The sequence below is a fragment of the Acartia tonsa genome, chromosome 8 (genome assembly GCF_053477335.1).
Source record: "Acartia tonsa isolate MP-2025a chromosome 8, ASM5347733v1, whole genome shotgun sequence".
NCBI lineage: Eukaryota > Metazoa > Arthropoda > Copepoda > Calanoida > Acartiidae > Acartia > Acartia tonsa.
The window spans coordinates 3,617,761-3,631,198 of NC_137267.1; the positions used below are offsets into that span (position 1 = coordinate 3,617,761).

Here is a 13,438-nt window from a genome sequence, read left to right on the forward strand (position 1 = left end):
TATACTTGAAACACTGTATTTCTTTAGTTTTTATTAAATTTGACATTTGTTTAAAACAACAAATAATTTGATTTTACCTAAACATCAAGAACGTCCTTGGGGGAGGGGGGAGTTGTACACCCATTTTTCTTTTTAAGTGTGTAAAATTGTACCCCTTGCCAGACACCCAAAACCCCTGAAATACCCAATAATCCTAATTAAGATTTTACGTATCTGGCAATTTTTAAAAGCGAAGCTTTTCTATAATTAGGGTCGGTCCGTCCGTACGTCCGTCCGTCCGTCAGAGTTAGCTCTTTTCGTTAATTTAAACAGGTTAGAATTTTCCTATCGATTCCAAACTTTGCATGATAATTCCTGTAGTAGTTAGGTACAAGTTAGAAAGTGTAGCAACTCTATAATCAATACCAGAATGTCCGTATGTTCATTTTCAACATAGTATCAAATAGTATCATCTATTTATGCAGTTTTGCAACAAATTTACTTACAATAATGTTTGTACTGATGCATTAATATTCTGCTAATTCAGTTCTGACAATCTACAAGTGTTAATGTTCGTTTGTACTTCCATTTCAGAGCTTCGCTTTTATGGACGTTGTCATCCTTGTTTACTTTCACATAAAAAAATGTATAGTCCCAGGAAAACCTTGCAAAGGAACCTATTGAACTGTTGTATTTTTGCATTTAGCGCCATTTTACCTTTTTCCCCCTTTCCAAAGCGTATAAATTTCCCTCTATTTAGATTTTTATTAACGCCACTCAAACAAAAATTAAAAGCTTGGACGTTCTTGTTAAACATGGCAATTTTGGAAGGAAAAAAAATACTATGATATTTACAATTTAATTTATTATATTCTATCATAATAAAACCAGGGAGAAAGGAGACATAGGGGTACTTGAGGATCCCCAATGATGAAACACACAATTACACCTTTTGTAGATTACAAATAGTGGTTGAAATGTTTGGACTTCTAACCTACCAATCAAAATCCAATAAAAGTTCTTAAGCCAACAAATAAGAAAAAATATTATAAAACTTTGGGGACTAAATAAGTAAACAGCCCAATGTCTCCTTCCTCCCCTATTGAGATCTAAAATTCCTGCACACTATAGTATGCAATAGGACAAAACTGGTGGGCCAAAACAAGATAAGCTGGCTTTTTAGCCCCATAATGGTTAGCGGACAAGATTTTTATTTGGCTCTTTCCACCCAGCATCTTACTTCCATTGTAGAAGTGGACAGCATAGGAGTTTTCAAAAACTTGGTTCCATTGTTTGTTAGTTTGCTTCGGATCAAACAGCTGTCCAGATCTCAACCAGGAGAATGGATAAAAAGACCTAAAATAATTCAAAATCAATGAAATTTTAAAAATTAATATGGATGGATTAATTGTTAAATTGATAGATGGATGGATGGATAAATAAATCAATGGATTTATAAAAGGATGGATAGATTAATGATGGATGGATGCATGAATAGATAGATGGTTGGATAAATGGTCTGATAGATGGTTGGATAAATGGATAAATGGTCTGATGGATGGATGTATGGATGGATGGATGAATGGATGGATGGATGGATGGATGGATGAATGGATGGATGGATGGATGGATGGATGGATGGATGGATGGATGGATGAATGGATGGATGGATGGATGGATGGATGGATGGATGGATGGATGGATGGATGGATGGATGGATGGATGGATGGATGGATGGATGGATGGATAGATGGATGGATGGATGGATGGATGGATGGATGGATGGATGGATGGATGGATGGATGGATGGATGGATGGATGGATGGATGGATGGATGGATGGATGGATGGATGGATGGATGGATGGATGGATGGATGGATGGATGGATGGATGGATGGATGGATGGATGGATGGATGGATGGATGGATAAATGAATAGATGGATGGATGGATGGATGGATGGATGGATGGATGGATGGATGGATGGATGGATGGATCGATGGATGGATGGATGGATGGATGGATGGATGGATGGATGGATGGATGGATGATTGGAAGGATGTATGGATGGATGGATGGATGGATAAATGGATGGATGGATCGATGGATGGATGGATGGATGGATGGATGAATGGATGGATGGATGGATAAATGGATGGATGGATGGATGGATAAATGGATGAATGGATGGATGGATGGATGGATGGATGGATGGATGGATGGATGGATGGATGGATGGATGGATGGATGGATGGATGGATGGATGGATGGATGGATGGATGGATGGATGGATGGATGGATGGATGGATGGATGGATGGATGGATGGATGGATGGATGGATGGATGGATGGATAAATGGATGGATGGATGGATGGATGGATGGATGGATGGATGGATATATAAATGATTAGATGGATGGATGGATGGATGGATGGATGGATGGATGGGTTGATGGATAGATGTTTGTATGGATAAATGGATGGATAGCTAAAAAGATATTTGTGCTATTTTACCTGTAGTCTAGAAGCTGTACACCATTACAAGATTGAGGATTAATATTTTCTACTGTCATATCTTCAATATCAAGTCTAAATAGATAAATAAAAATTAAGACATAATCTAAACATATCAGAGTCACTGCCAGATATCTAAATTGACAGACAGACAGACATCATATTATTTAATTACTTACCTTTTTTTACACATTATTTGTAGACATAATTGTAACAAATCCGGACCACTTCCAGCCCAGGAGCTTGGAGTATAACCATCAATAAATCTTTCTGAAAAAAATGTAAAAACTTTATGTGTTAGATGTACCAATGTGTTTGACATACCTACTATTACCTCTAGGGGGGCAAGGTGTTGCTTTTGGTGCTAGACCTTTTCCTTCAAAAAATATAATTGCGGCGTAAAGCGTCCATTAACATTCTGGGATTCCCAACAGAAAACCCATCCTTTGATTATACGATCATTGTCTGGAAGTCCTAACTTTGAATTGTAATGAATTGTACCTGTTTATGGCACAAGGCATTTCTCCTAATTTCACTATTAATGTCACGCGCCTAACTTTGCAGTTGTATGTATAATTTTTAACCTCTCTAGTATGACGGGTTCATATCTATCATGTTGAGACAAGTAAAGCTTTAAGTAAATATGGGTAAAAAGAAAAGGGGTTGTAAATTGATTAGACAACTTTAGCACATCCCTCTCTAAAATTTAAATATACAGTAATGGAAAATATATTTTTGAAAGTGCACTTTATATAAAACTAATAGGATCTGTCTGTCTGTAGCTAAAGGTCTAACTAAATATTAGACCTATAAGGCTCTCCTTTTCAGTGAAGCTTCACAGGAATGTTAAAACTATATTGAAGGTACATCCCCCTCCCAAGCAAAATCGACCTTGAACAAAATATCATCAACGCTCTTCGAATTTATTTTTATATTTTTCTTTTTTAAAACTGAAAATAAAAGTGGTGGTTCGCCTTCCAACCCCCTTACTGGCCCTAGAGGCTGTTGGGAGCGAAGACGCTAGCACATGGCACTTACCAATAGCACATTCAAGAAGAGGATGATTTGCTTCAAAATGAAACATTGCATTGCTGACTTTGTAACCTCACATAAAAATATCATTTTTAAAAGCTTTTCTATAATTAGGGTCGGTCCATCAGGAACGGTTAGCTTTTTTCGTTAATTTGAGCAGGTTATAATTGTCCTATTTTTGACAAACAAATTTTATTTGATGTAATTATCCAATTCATCTGATATTTGGAATACTGATTTTCAGGAAAACAAAGTACAATATTATAAGCGAAGCATCTCAATAATCAAGTCCTAAAAATGTAAGTATGTATCCTGTATTTGCGTAATTTACTTACAATTTAGTTAATACCTTCAGATTATTCAGTTCTGTCACTCTACAAGTGTTAATGTTCGTTTGTCCTTCCTTTTATTATAGAGCTTCGATTTTATGGATGTTGTCATCCTTTGTTCAACAAAAAATCTTTGGGATTTCTCTCCAAGTTACAGGCGAGCACAAAACCCTGTAGGTCCAATTTACACAGAATTGTTTCTATTAAAATCATGGAAGGACAAACGGACAAAGTGAGTTATAGAGCAAACGTTCATTAAACATAAAAGAGGGGGAAAATCAAAAGAAAGAGAAAGAAGAATTTTAAAACCTGTCCGTCCGACAGACAGACGGATGAACTGGAGTTGTATACTGGACGTTCACTAAGAAAAAAAAACATCTTTAAAAATAAAAATCAAAAGTCTATATTAATTAGTAGCCGAGAAAATCACATTTTCCCCCATAACGTTACGTACAGACAGACAGACGAACATAAAAAGTAAAAAAATTTGGTTGATTTTCGAAATGATAATTTTGCCTTGTATAAGTTGACCCGCTTTATTGTTTAGTTCTGTATCAACTTGATCACTGGCGAGCACATTCTTCAGTCCAGACAGATCCTGAGATATATTCAAATTTTTATACAATTATGTTTAAGAGATCCTTGCCTAGCCTTGGATAGCCTTTGAAGACAACCAACCATTTGAATGCATGACATTTGTCTGGAAGTCCTGACTGTGAATGGTAATGAGTTGTGCCTGTTTATGGGCCAAGGCATTCCCCTACACTAATGTTAATGTTAATGTCATGTGGGTGAGTTGCACCTGGACGAAACAGTCAACTTGTCAACTCAAGGCCAGACTCTTGGTCCTTCACCTCATACCCATGGTAAAGAACATTACAGACAACCAACGCTTTGATTGCACGATCTTTGTCTAGAGATCCTAACTGTGCATGGTAATGAGTTGTGCCTGTCTATGGGCCAAGGCATTCCCCTACACGAACTATTTATGTCACGCACCTGACAAAGCAGCATTAGGGACCATTTTTAACGTCATTAGTTGAGACGCAGTGTCGGGCCGAGATTCGAACCTATCACCTTCCCGTTCCTAGCCTAACCAAAAAATGAGTATCGTCAATTGCTTAGAACTCAAGAAGTTTCGTGTTTAAACTTAAAAATATGATATAAAACATTAAAATGATGATCACTGACCTTTATGATAACAACATCTGTATCAGCATAAAAACCGCCATATTTATGAATGATTAACAGTCTTAATGCATCTGCTATATGGGTGTACCTAAGTACAAATTAATAAAATAACAAGGAAGACAACATCCATAAGTAGCCAAGAACAGAAAACATTTGAAGAAATGATTGGTTTAAAAGAATGAAAAAAAGTAGATAGTTTTATAGATTGATGGATAAATATATGGATAAATAGATAGATGAATATATTGATAGATGGATAGATAAATGGATAAATGAATATATATATAGATGGATAGATAATGGATAGATGAATATATAGATAGATAGATAGATAGGTAGATAGATAGATAGATATATGGACAGATAGATGGAAAAATAGATATATAGATAGATATATTGAAAAATGGATAGATAGATAGATAAATAGATAGATGAATATATTGATAGATGTATAGATAAATGGATAGATGAATATATAGATAGATAGATAGATAGGTAGATAGATAGATAGATAGATAGATAGATAGATAGATAGATAGATAGATAGATAGATAGATAGGTAGATAGATAGATAGATAGATAGATAGATAGATATATAGATGGATAGTTAATGGATAGATGAATATATAGATAGATAGATAGATAGGTAGATAGATAGATAGATAGATAGATAGATAGATAGATAGATAGATAGATAGATAGATAGATAGATAGATAGGTAGATAGATAGATAAATAGATAGATAGATAGATAGATATATAGATAGATATATAGATAGATAGATAGATAGATAGATAGATAGATAGATAGATAGATAGATAGATAGATAGATAGATAGATAGATAGATAGATAGATAGATAGATAGATAGATAGATAGATAGATAGATAGATAGATAGATAGATAGATAGATAGATAGATAGATAGATAGATAGATAGATAGATAGATAGATAGATAGATAGATAGATAGATAGATAGATAGATAGATAGATAGATAGATAGATAGATAGATAGATAGATAGATAGATAGATAGATAGATAGATAGATAGATAGATAGATAGATAGATAGATAGATAGATAGATAGATAGATAGATAGATAGATAGATAGATAGATAGATAGATAGATAGATAGATAGATAGATAGATAGATAGATAGATAGATAGATAGATAGATAGATAGATAGATAGATAGATAGATAGATAGATAGATAGATAGATAGATAGATAGATAGATAGATAGATAGATAGATAGATAGATAGATAGATAGATAGATAGATAGATAGATAGATAGATAGATAGATAGATAGATAGATAGATAGATAGATAGATAGATAGATAGATAGATAGATAGATAGATAGATAGATAGATAGATAGATAGATAGATAGATAGATAGATAGATAGATAGATAGATAGATAGATAGATAGATAGATAGATAGATAGATAGATAGATAGATAGATAGATAGATAGATAGATAGATAGATAGATAGATAGATAGATAGATAGATAGATAGATAGATAGATAGATAGATAGATAGATAGATAGATAGATAGATAGATAGATAGATAGATAGATAGATAGATAGATAGATAGATAGATAGATAGATAGATAGATAGATAGATAGATAGATAGATAGATAGATAGATAGATAGATAGATAGATAGATAGATAGATAGATAGATATTGAAAAATAGATAGATAGATAGATAAATAGATAGATGAATATATTGATAGATGTATAGATAAATGGATAGATGAATATATATATAGATGGATAGTTAATGGATAGATGAATATATAGATAGATAGATAGATAGGTAGATAGATAGATAGATAGATAGATAGATAGATAGATAGATAGATAGATAGATAGATAGATAGATAGATAGATAGATAGATAGATAGATAGATAGATAGATAGATAGATAGATAGATAGATAGATAGATAGATAGATAGATAGATAGATAGATAGATAGATAGATAGATAGATAGATAGATAGATAGATAGATAGATAGATAGATAGATAGATAGATAGATAGATAGATAGATAGATAGATAGATAGATAGATAGATAGATAGATAGATAGATAGATAGATAGATAGATAGATAGATAGATAGATAGATAGATAGATAGATAGATAGATAGATAGATAGATATTGAAAAATAGATAGATAGATAGATAAATAGATAGATGAATATATTGATAGATGTATAGATAAATGGATAGATGAATATATATATAGATGGATAGTTAATGGATAGATGAATATATAGATAGATAGATAGATAGGTAGATAGATAGATAGATAGATAGATAGATAGATAGATAGATAGATAGATAGATAGATAGATAGATAGATAGATAGATAGATAGATAGATAGATAGATAGATAGATAGATAGATAGATAGATAGATAGATAGATAGATAGATAGATAGATAGATAGATAGATAGATAGATAGATAGATAGATAGATAGATAGATAGATAGATAGATAGATAGATAGATAGATAGATAGATAGATAGATAGATAGATAGATAGATAGATAGATAGATAGATAGATAGATAGATAGATAGATAGATAGATAGATAGATAGATAGATAGATAGATAGATAGATAGATAGATAGATAGATAAATAGATAGATAGATAGATATGTAGATAGATAGATAGATAGATAGATAGATAGATAGATAGATAGATAGATAGATAGATAGATAGATAGATAGATAGATAGATAGATAGATAGACAGATGGATAGATAGATAGATAGATGGCTAGATAGACGGATGGATAAATAAATTAATGGACGATGAATAAAGATAGAATCGACCTACCTACTTAAACTCTTATCCAATGCTGAACTGGTAAAGAAACCATTTAATTTTGTGTTTGCAGATATAACTGTTAAATCAACAGAATAAAAACTTATCCTTAAATTAATTTATATTTTACAATTTAAGAAATGATTAAATTACTTTAGTCAATAAATAAGTATAATAAGGTATAATTTTAAGCCTTTACAGCCTACAAGCAAAATAAATCTAAAATGATTATGAGGGCCAAGTAAAAAATTCACCAATTCTACCCAAAAGACTTCTTGAAATCATGTTTTTTTTCGAATTAATAAGCTGTCTAAAAAAAGCTTAGATGCATGGATGAGTGCCGCTGCCGCTTAAGCTTCTAAAAAGCTGCGTAGCTGCTGCTGAATCTTTGGCTGGTTTAAATAGCCGCGCAGCAAACAGTGTGGCTATTTGGTTAACTGAATTAACAGCTGTATATAGCTGTGGCTGCAGCTGTGACTGTCGAGCTCTGGGATCAATGGTTTTTGCAAAGAATTACATTACAGACAGTAGGGCATACTAGGGATATAGGGATAATAAATATAAAATTCATATTTCTAGCTGTCCGGGTTAGCACGCCCATTGTCCCATCCCCGAGGAAATACATACATCTTGATACGTCTGTACTAGAATTGGTAAGTGAACCCACCTTGAATTATTGAATGCTGTAGAGGTGGTATTATGGCAGAGATTCAATAGTTTTCCAACTCTAACCATTATCACGTTTAGCCCTTTTTTTATATCAGAGTATTTTTTGCAGGCAGGTAGGGGATATTAGGCTGTTTATAATACTAGTCCCAAAAGTTTTATAATCATGTTTTCTTATTCATTGGCTTGACAACTTAGGAGAATTCTACAAAATTTTGAGTGGTTGGCTCATTAATTTGAGTGCCCAAACGTTTCAACCACTAATTGTAGTCTACAGATAGGGTAGTTTTGTGAATCATCATTGGGGATGTACATCAATTTATCAGCCATTGTCTTATCACTTTAGATCCCTGGAATATATAACAGGGAACCAGGTATAGGAAAATACAAGCAAGGGGGGGGGGGGGGGGGGGGTAAGTATGGTGATAATCCCTACCCCTCTAAAAAATATTATAGTTGCCTGCATAATATTTTGCAATTGGAAAATTTTGACACCCCCCCCTCAAAAAAAAAGTACAAATAAAGGTTAGTGGTGGAACATTATTTACGAAAAAACATTTTTCTGCATGAGGTATCAGATTTTGATAAAAACTTTCAGTCCCCTTCATTTGGTCATAAAACTAAGGGCTGGGTGCCTTAAAGAGTTGTACAAAAGTGAAGAAATAGTCTCTGGTCCTAAAACGACTCCTTCCCCCCAAAAAGGGGCAAAAACCACCATTTTATAAAAACATGCACAGGGTGTCCCAAAAGTGTGTAAATTTGTAAAATAGGCAAATATTATTGTTATTAGTCAAAATCTGTATCTATATGACAGTTTTAGGTAACTTTAAAAACAAAAAAAAATTTAAAGAACAAAAAAAAATTTTCCTATTTTTTTGAAAATACAGGGTGTCCAAAAAATATAAGAATTGTAATCTGGTCAGAAAACACTATAGCCTAACATACTTAGATACTTTGTATGCTAATTTGAAAAAATAATCAATTTGGACCAATTTTTAGCTCTACAGACGCAAAAATCATTTTTACAGGGTGTTTCAAAAATTTCTCAGGTGTCCAAATTTGGAGTTACCACGCCAAATATACTTCATATGTGTTGTAAAATGGATGATATTTACTCTCAAGGCAAGAAATGGGCAAAATTCGTTTCCTCACAGTGTCAAAAGTTTTAAAAACCTGTTTTGACATTTTTCTTGGGACACCCTGTAATTCATGATTTTTGTGATTTTAAAGACAAATTCTATATTGTACCCATCTGGGGGATTAATTTGATATATAAAACATGTATGTTAGTTGAAAATTAATGTAAAAATTTTAAACTTGAAAATCATGAAAAAATGCCTTTTTTCATTGTGAAAACACCACAGTGAGAAAATGCGCGAAAAATCGGACTTTAAATGGATTTAAAAGGTTAAAAATCACCCAGCCCTTAGTTTTATGACCAAATGAAGGGGACTGGAAGTTTTTATCAAAATCTGATACCTCATGCAGAAAAATGTTTTTTTCGTAAATAATGAGCCGGGTTGCAGAGGCACACTTAACAACTCCATCCATCCCCCATTAGATTAAACATTAGATTTTTTATTCTTCATTCAACATGTGAGGTTTTATTTCCACTATCTCCCCCCCCCCCCCGATACCATAAAAATGCCAACTTTTACAACCCTCCCCCATCAAAAAAAGTAAATTTTCATCCCAATATTTCTGATTCTCCCAAATCAGTTTTGTGAATGAATCTACCTTAGGAGGAATTTTTATTTATTCTCTATCCTATATTCCTGGCAAATATCAGGGATCTTAAGGGATAAGACAATGGCCAATAAATTGAAAAATTCCCTCTTTTGTAGATTACAATTATTGGTTGAATTGTTTCGACACTCAACTTAATGAATCAACCAATCAAAATTCATTAAACAGCCCATTGTCCCCTTCCCTCCTGGATAAATATACTCTGCCTGATACTTTAGCTGCGGATTCTAAAGCACATGCTTCTCTTGCTGAAAAAAAGTATTAGTTTTATTGATTAAGGATTTTTATTATTCAACAAATAATTATGTTTGAGTCAAGATAAGGTTTTATATTAAAAAGGGAAGGTCAAACCTACTAAGAACACACCCCCCCCCAAAAAAAAAAAATAATAGCATTTCTTTTAACTGATATAAGATTTATTCCACCCTCTTACCCCTCGAGGTCAAGGGCGAGGCCACCTGTGTCTAATAAAAAGAAACCTAATTGGCACTAAATACCTGTTAATGTAGTTTTATTGCTTGTTTCCAGAAAGAATATGCTATTTTCAGGTATCTCAACATCCAGAATATTTTCTAGCTGGATTTGTGAACAGTTCAACTTAGCTTCACAGCTTACTGTATCACATAGTACTTAACAAAACAAGGTTGACAACATCCATAAGTACGTAGCACACAAAATCTGAAGATAATTAAGAAGCAAATGTTCAGTGGTCATAAAAAAGAGAAAGAGGGCATAATTACAAGAAGATTGAAGAATTAAATTATATAAAAAAAATTTATAAAAGTTTTCATGACAAATATTAACATGTTTCTATGCTGCATAACTCGTGGACGGGCAGACAAAGTAAGTTGTATTTTAAGATCTCTTTATCTATAATACAAAGTAGTTTGATGTCTGTCCGTCCGTCTGTCTGTTCGTCCGTCCGTCCGCCTGTCCCTTAAGATCTCGGTAACCACTGAACCGATTGGATTCTACTCTTCAGGTTATATACCTATTGGTCCTGTGGTGGTTTTAAGCTATTTTCTTGGGGGATGAGACACCCCCAACCCCCCCATTTTTTTTGCAGAAGATTTTCTTGATCGTTTTTTTGCAGAAGATTTCCTTGATCTTTTTTTTTGCTGAAGATTTCCCTGGTCCTTTTACGAAATTTACCTTAATTTTTTTATCACCTCTTGGGGCAAAGCCTCTAGAGGCTAGGGGCGAAGCCGCTAGTACCCTTATATAGCAGCAGAGAAAATAAAAATAAAACATGTGGAAAAAAATAAAGATAATAAAGTTTTAAAATTCTGACCAAAACACCAAAGATTTGTGTAAATTGGTTAAATAATAAAAGGATAAAAAGCTGCTTAAATATGCCCTATAATGATTGAAATATTGACAAGAAAAATTATAAGATCTTACTAAATAAATGACGTCTCCTATAAAGCGCTTCGGACTGATTGATGGGCAGACAAAGCAAACTATATTGCTGCTTTTAATATTCAGATTTAATTAGAATTTCTAAGGCTGATATTTCAAGAAAATTGAAAAGGTTGTAAAAAAAAATACGTTACGCTCCGCGAGACGCCCTGATAAAATCTTTTTTAATAGCGAAGCTTTTTTAATTTGTGTGTCTGTCTGTGTGTGTCGTTCTGTCGGTTTGTCTGTAGTTCTGTCTATCGATCTGTATCTCAATCTGTCTGTCTTTCTGTTTGTCAGTCGTTTTATCGGTCAATCTGTCGATTGGTCTGTCGTACGGTTAAGGTTGCTTACATGTTTGCCGCATTTGTTTTAGGATATTTTTCTGTCACCCTGCCTCTTTCTTTAATTACAACGCTACTGGATGCTGTAGGGGCCCAGTCACTGTGTAATATATATATATAATTCCATAGTTTTATAGACAGCTTTCCGCGGATAGATTTTAAGATACATTCCGGTTTTGTTAGACCCGAGGAACCAAAGGCCCGGGCTAACCAAACGTGTATCAAAATTATGATTTTTCAATTTACTATTCGTAGACAATTGTCTATAATACGATACAAGTCATGACTTTTCTGTAATGATAAAACTAACCTTTATTCCTGTTAAAGAGAGAGGTAGAAATAAGAATATGAAATATTATCTTCATTTCTGAATACATTTCTCATACAAAAACATTATTTAGATCAAATACATTTACATTCTTTTTAAGTTTATCTTACAATAAACATTTTTATTACAATATATTTGTGTATTTTCTGAAATATTTTTCCAATAATATAGAAATTAATTATATTATTCACCAAACCTTGCAAAAATTATATGTTTTTTGGGGGAAAAAACTACGGCTATGCAGGGGCGTCCAAGCATTTTTTTTTTGGGGGGGGGGGAGGTAAAATGAAATAAAATTGGGGGGGGGGGGGTAATCCCCACTTTAACCCCCCCCCCCTTGGACGTCTATGGGCTATACCCCAAGAGGCCTCTAGGGACCCTTGAAGTAGCAAAGGGAAAGTTTAACACTCCAATTTTAAAATCTAGTTTTAAAAAGAAAAAGTTTTTTAATTTTTAAATATCCATACAGAAATCCTGTTACTTTATCATAAAGGATAATTAGTTATCCTAATATATAAAGTAGCAGGCTTTTTTTTGTCTGCAGCGAAGGATCTCGCTAACCGCTGAACCGATACAGTGAAGCTACTTATAGGTCCCGGAATGGTTTAAGGCTAATTTATTTTTATAAAAAGTCGTGGTAGGTATGGTTTTAGGCTGTTTTTCTGCCCTTCCATATTCCTTAGATATAAAGCCCTAGATGCAAGGGGCGCATCCGCTAGTTTTTTTGGATAACAATAATGGAATCGAACAACTGAACCGATATGGTTCTCCTTCACAGTGAAGCTTCACATAGGTTTACGGAAGGTTATAAACTATTCTGCATGTTTATAACTATTTTAAGAAAGGACACTATCCCTCTTACCCCCAAGAATTTTCGTTTAACTATCTCTTTTAAACTAAAATTTTAAGTCCTTTTCCCTCTAGAAGAATCAATACCAATTACTTAAAACTTAAACATAGATGATGGTTAACATTTACAAGAATTAACTAAGTTTTTTGCACTTTTTTAGCAGACCTAACACAATATAATAATAACAAGGGGTATATCTACAATATAACCAATTATTATGAAGGAAA

General features: G+C 33.2%; 1 protein-coding gene and 1 long non-coding RNA gene across 2 annotated transcripts; both read right to left on the reverse strand.

The window, feature by feature from the left end:
- Positions 1-968: 968 nt before the first annotated feature.
- Positions 969-8,649, reverse strand: LOC145325829 (lactosylceramide 4-alpha-galactosyltransferase-like). Its single transcript, XM_080168797.1, has 8 exons — positions 8,547-8,649; positions 7,892-7,987; positions 5,044-5,131; positions 4,369-4,450; positions 3,530-3,595; positions 2,671-2,761; positions 2,492-2,566; positions 969-1,335 (listed from the first exon to the last, which is right to left on the reverse strand). The coding sequence occupies exons 1-8, from the start codon at positions 8,612-8,614 to the stop codon at positions 1,089-1,091; spliced, it is 813 nt and encodes a 270-aa protein (XP_080024923.1). The 5' UTR covers positions 8,615-8,649; the 3' UTR covers positions 969-1,088.
- Positions 8,650-10,431: 1,782 nt separating this feature from the next.
- LOC145325830 (uncharacterized) lies at positions 10,432-12,503 on the reverse strand. The gene is made up of 3 exons (XR_013881606.1): positions 12,344-12,503; positions 10,789-10,920; positions 10,432-10,539 (listed from the first exon to the last, which is right to left on the reverse strand). It is a non-coding gene; the product is annotated as an uncharacterized LOC145325830 (long non-coding RNA).
- Between the last annotated feature and the right edge of the window lie 935 nt (positions 12,504-13,438).

What these genes read in the sequence shown, in the direction of transcription:
- LOC145325829 (XM_080168797.1), bottom strand. Translation starts at nt 8,614, where the DNA reads ATGGTTAGAGTTGGAAAACTATTGAATCTCTGCCATAATACCACCTCT. An exon ending in ACAGCATTCAATAATTCAAG is followed by an intron (nt 7,988 to 8,546) that starts GTGGGTTCACTT and finishes AATTAATTTAAG; the next exon opens with GATAAGTTTTTATTCTGTTG. An exon ending in AGCGGGTCAACTTATACAAG is followed by an intron (nt 3,596 to 4,368) that starts GCAAAATTATCA and finishes TTTTTATGTGAG; the next exon opens with GTTACAAAGTCAGCAATGCA.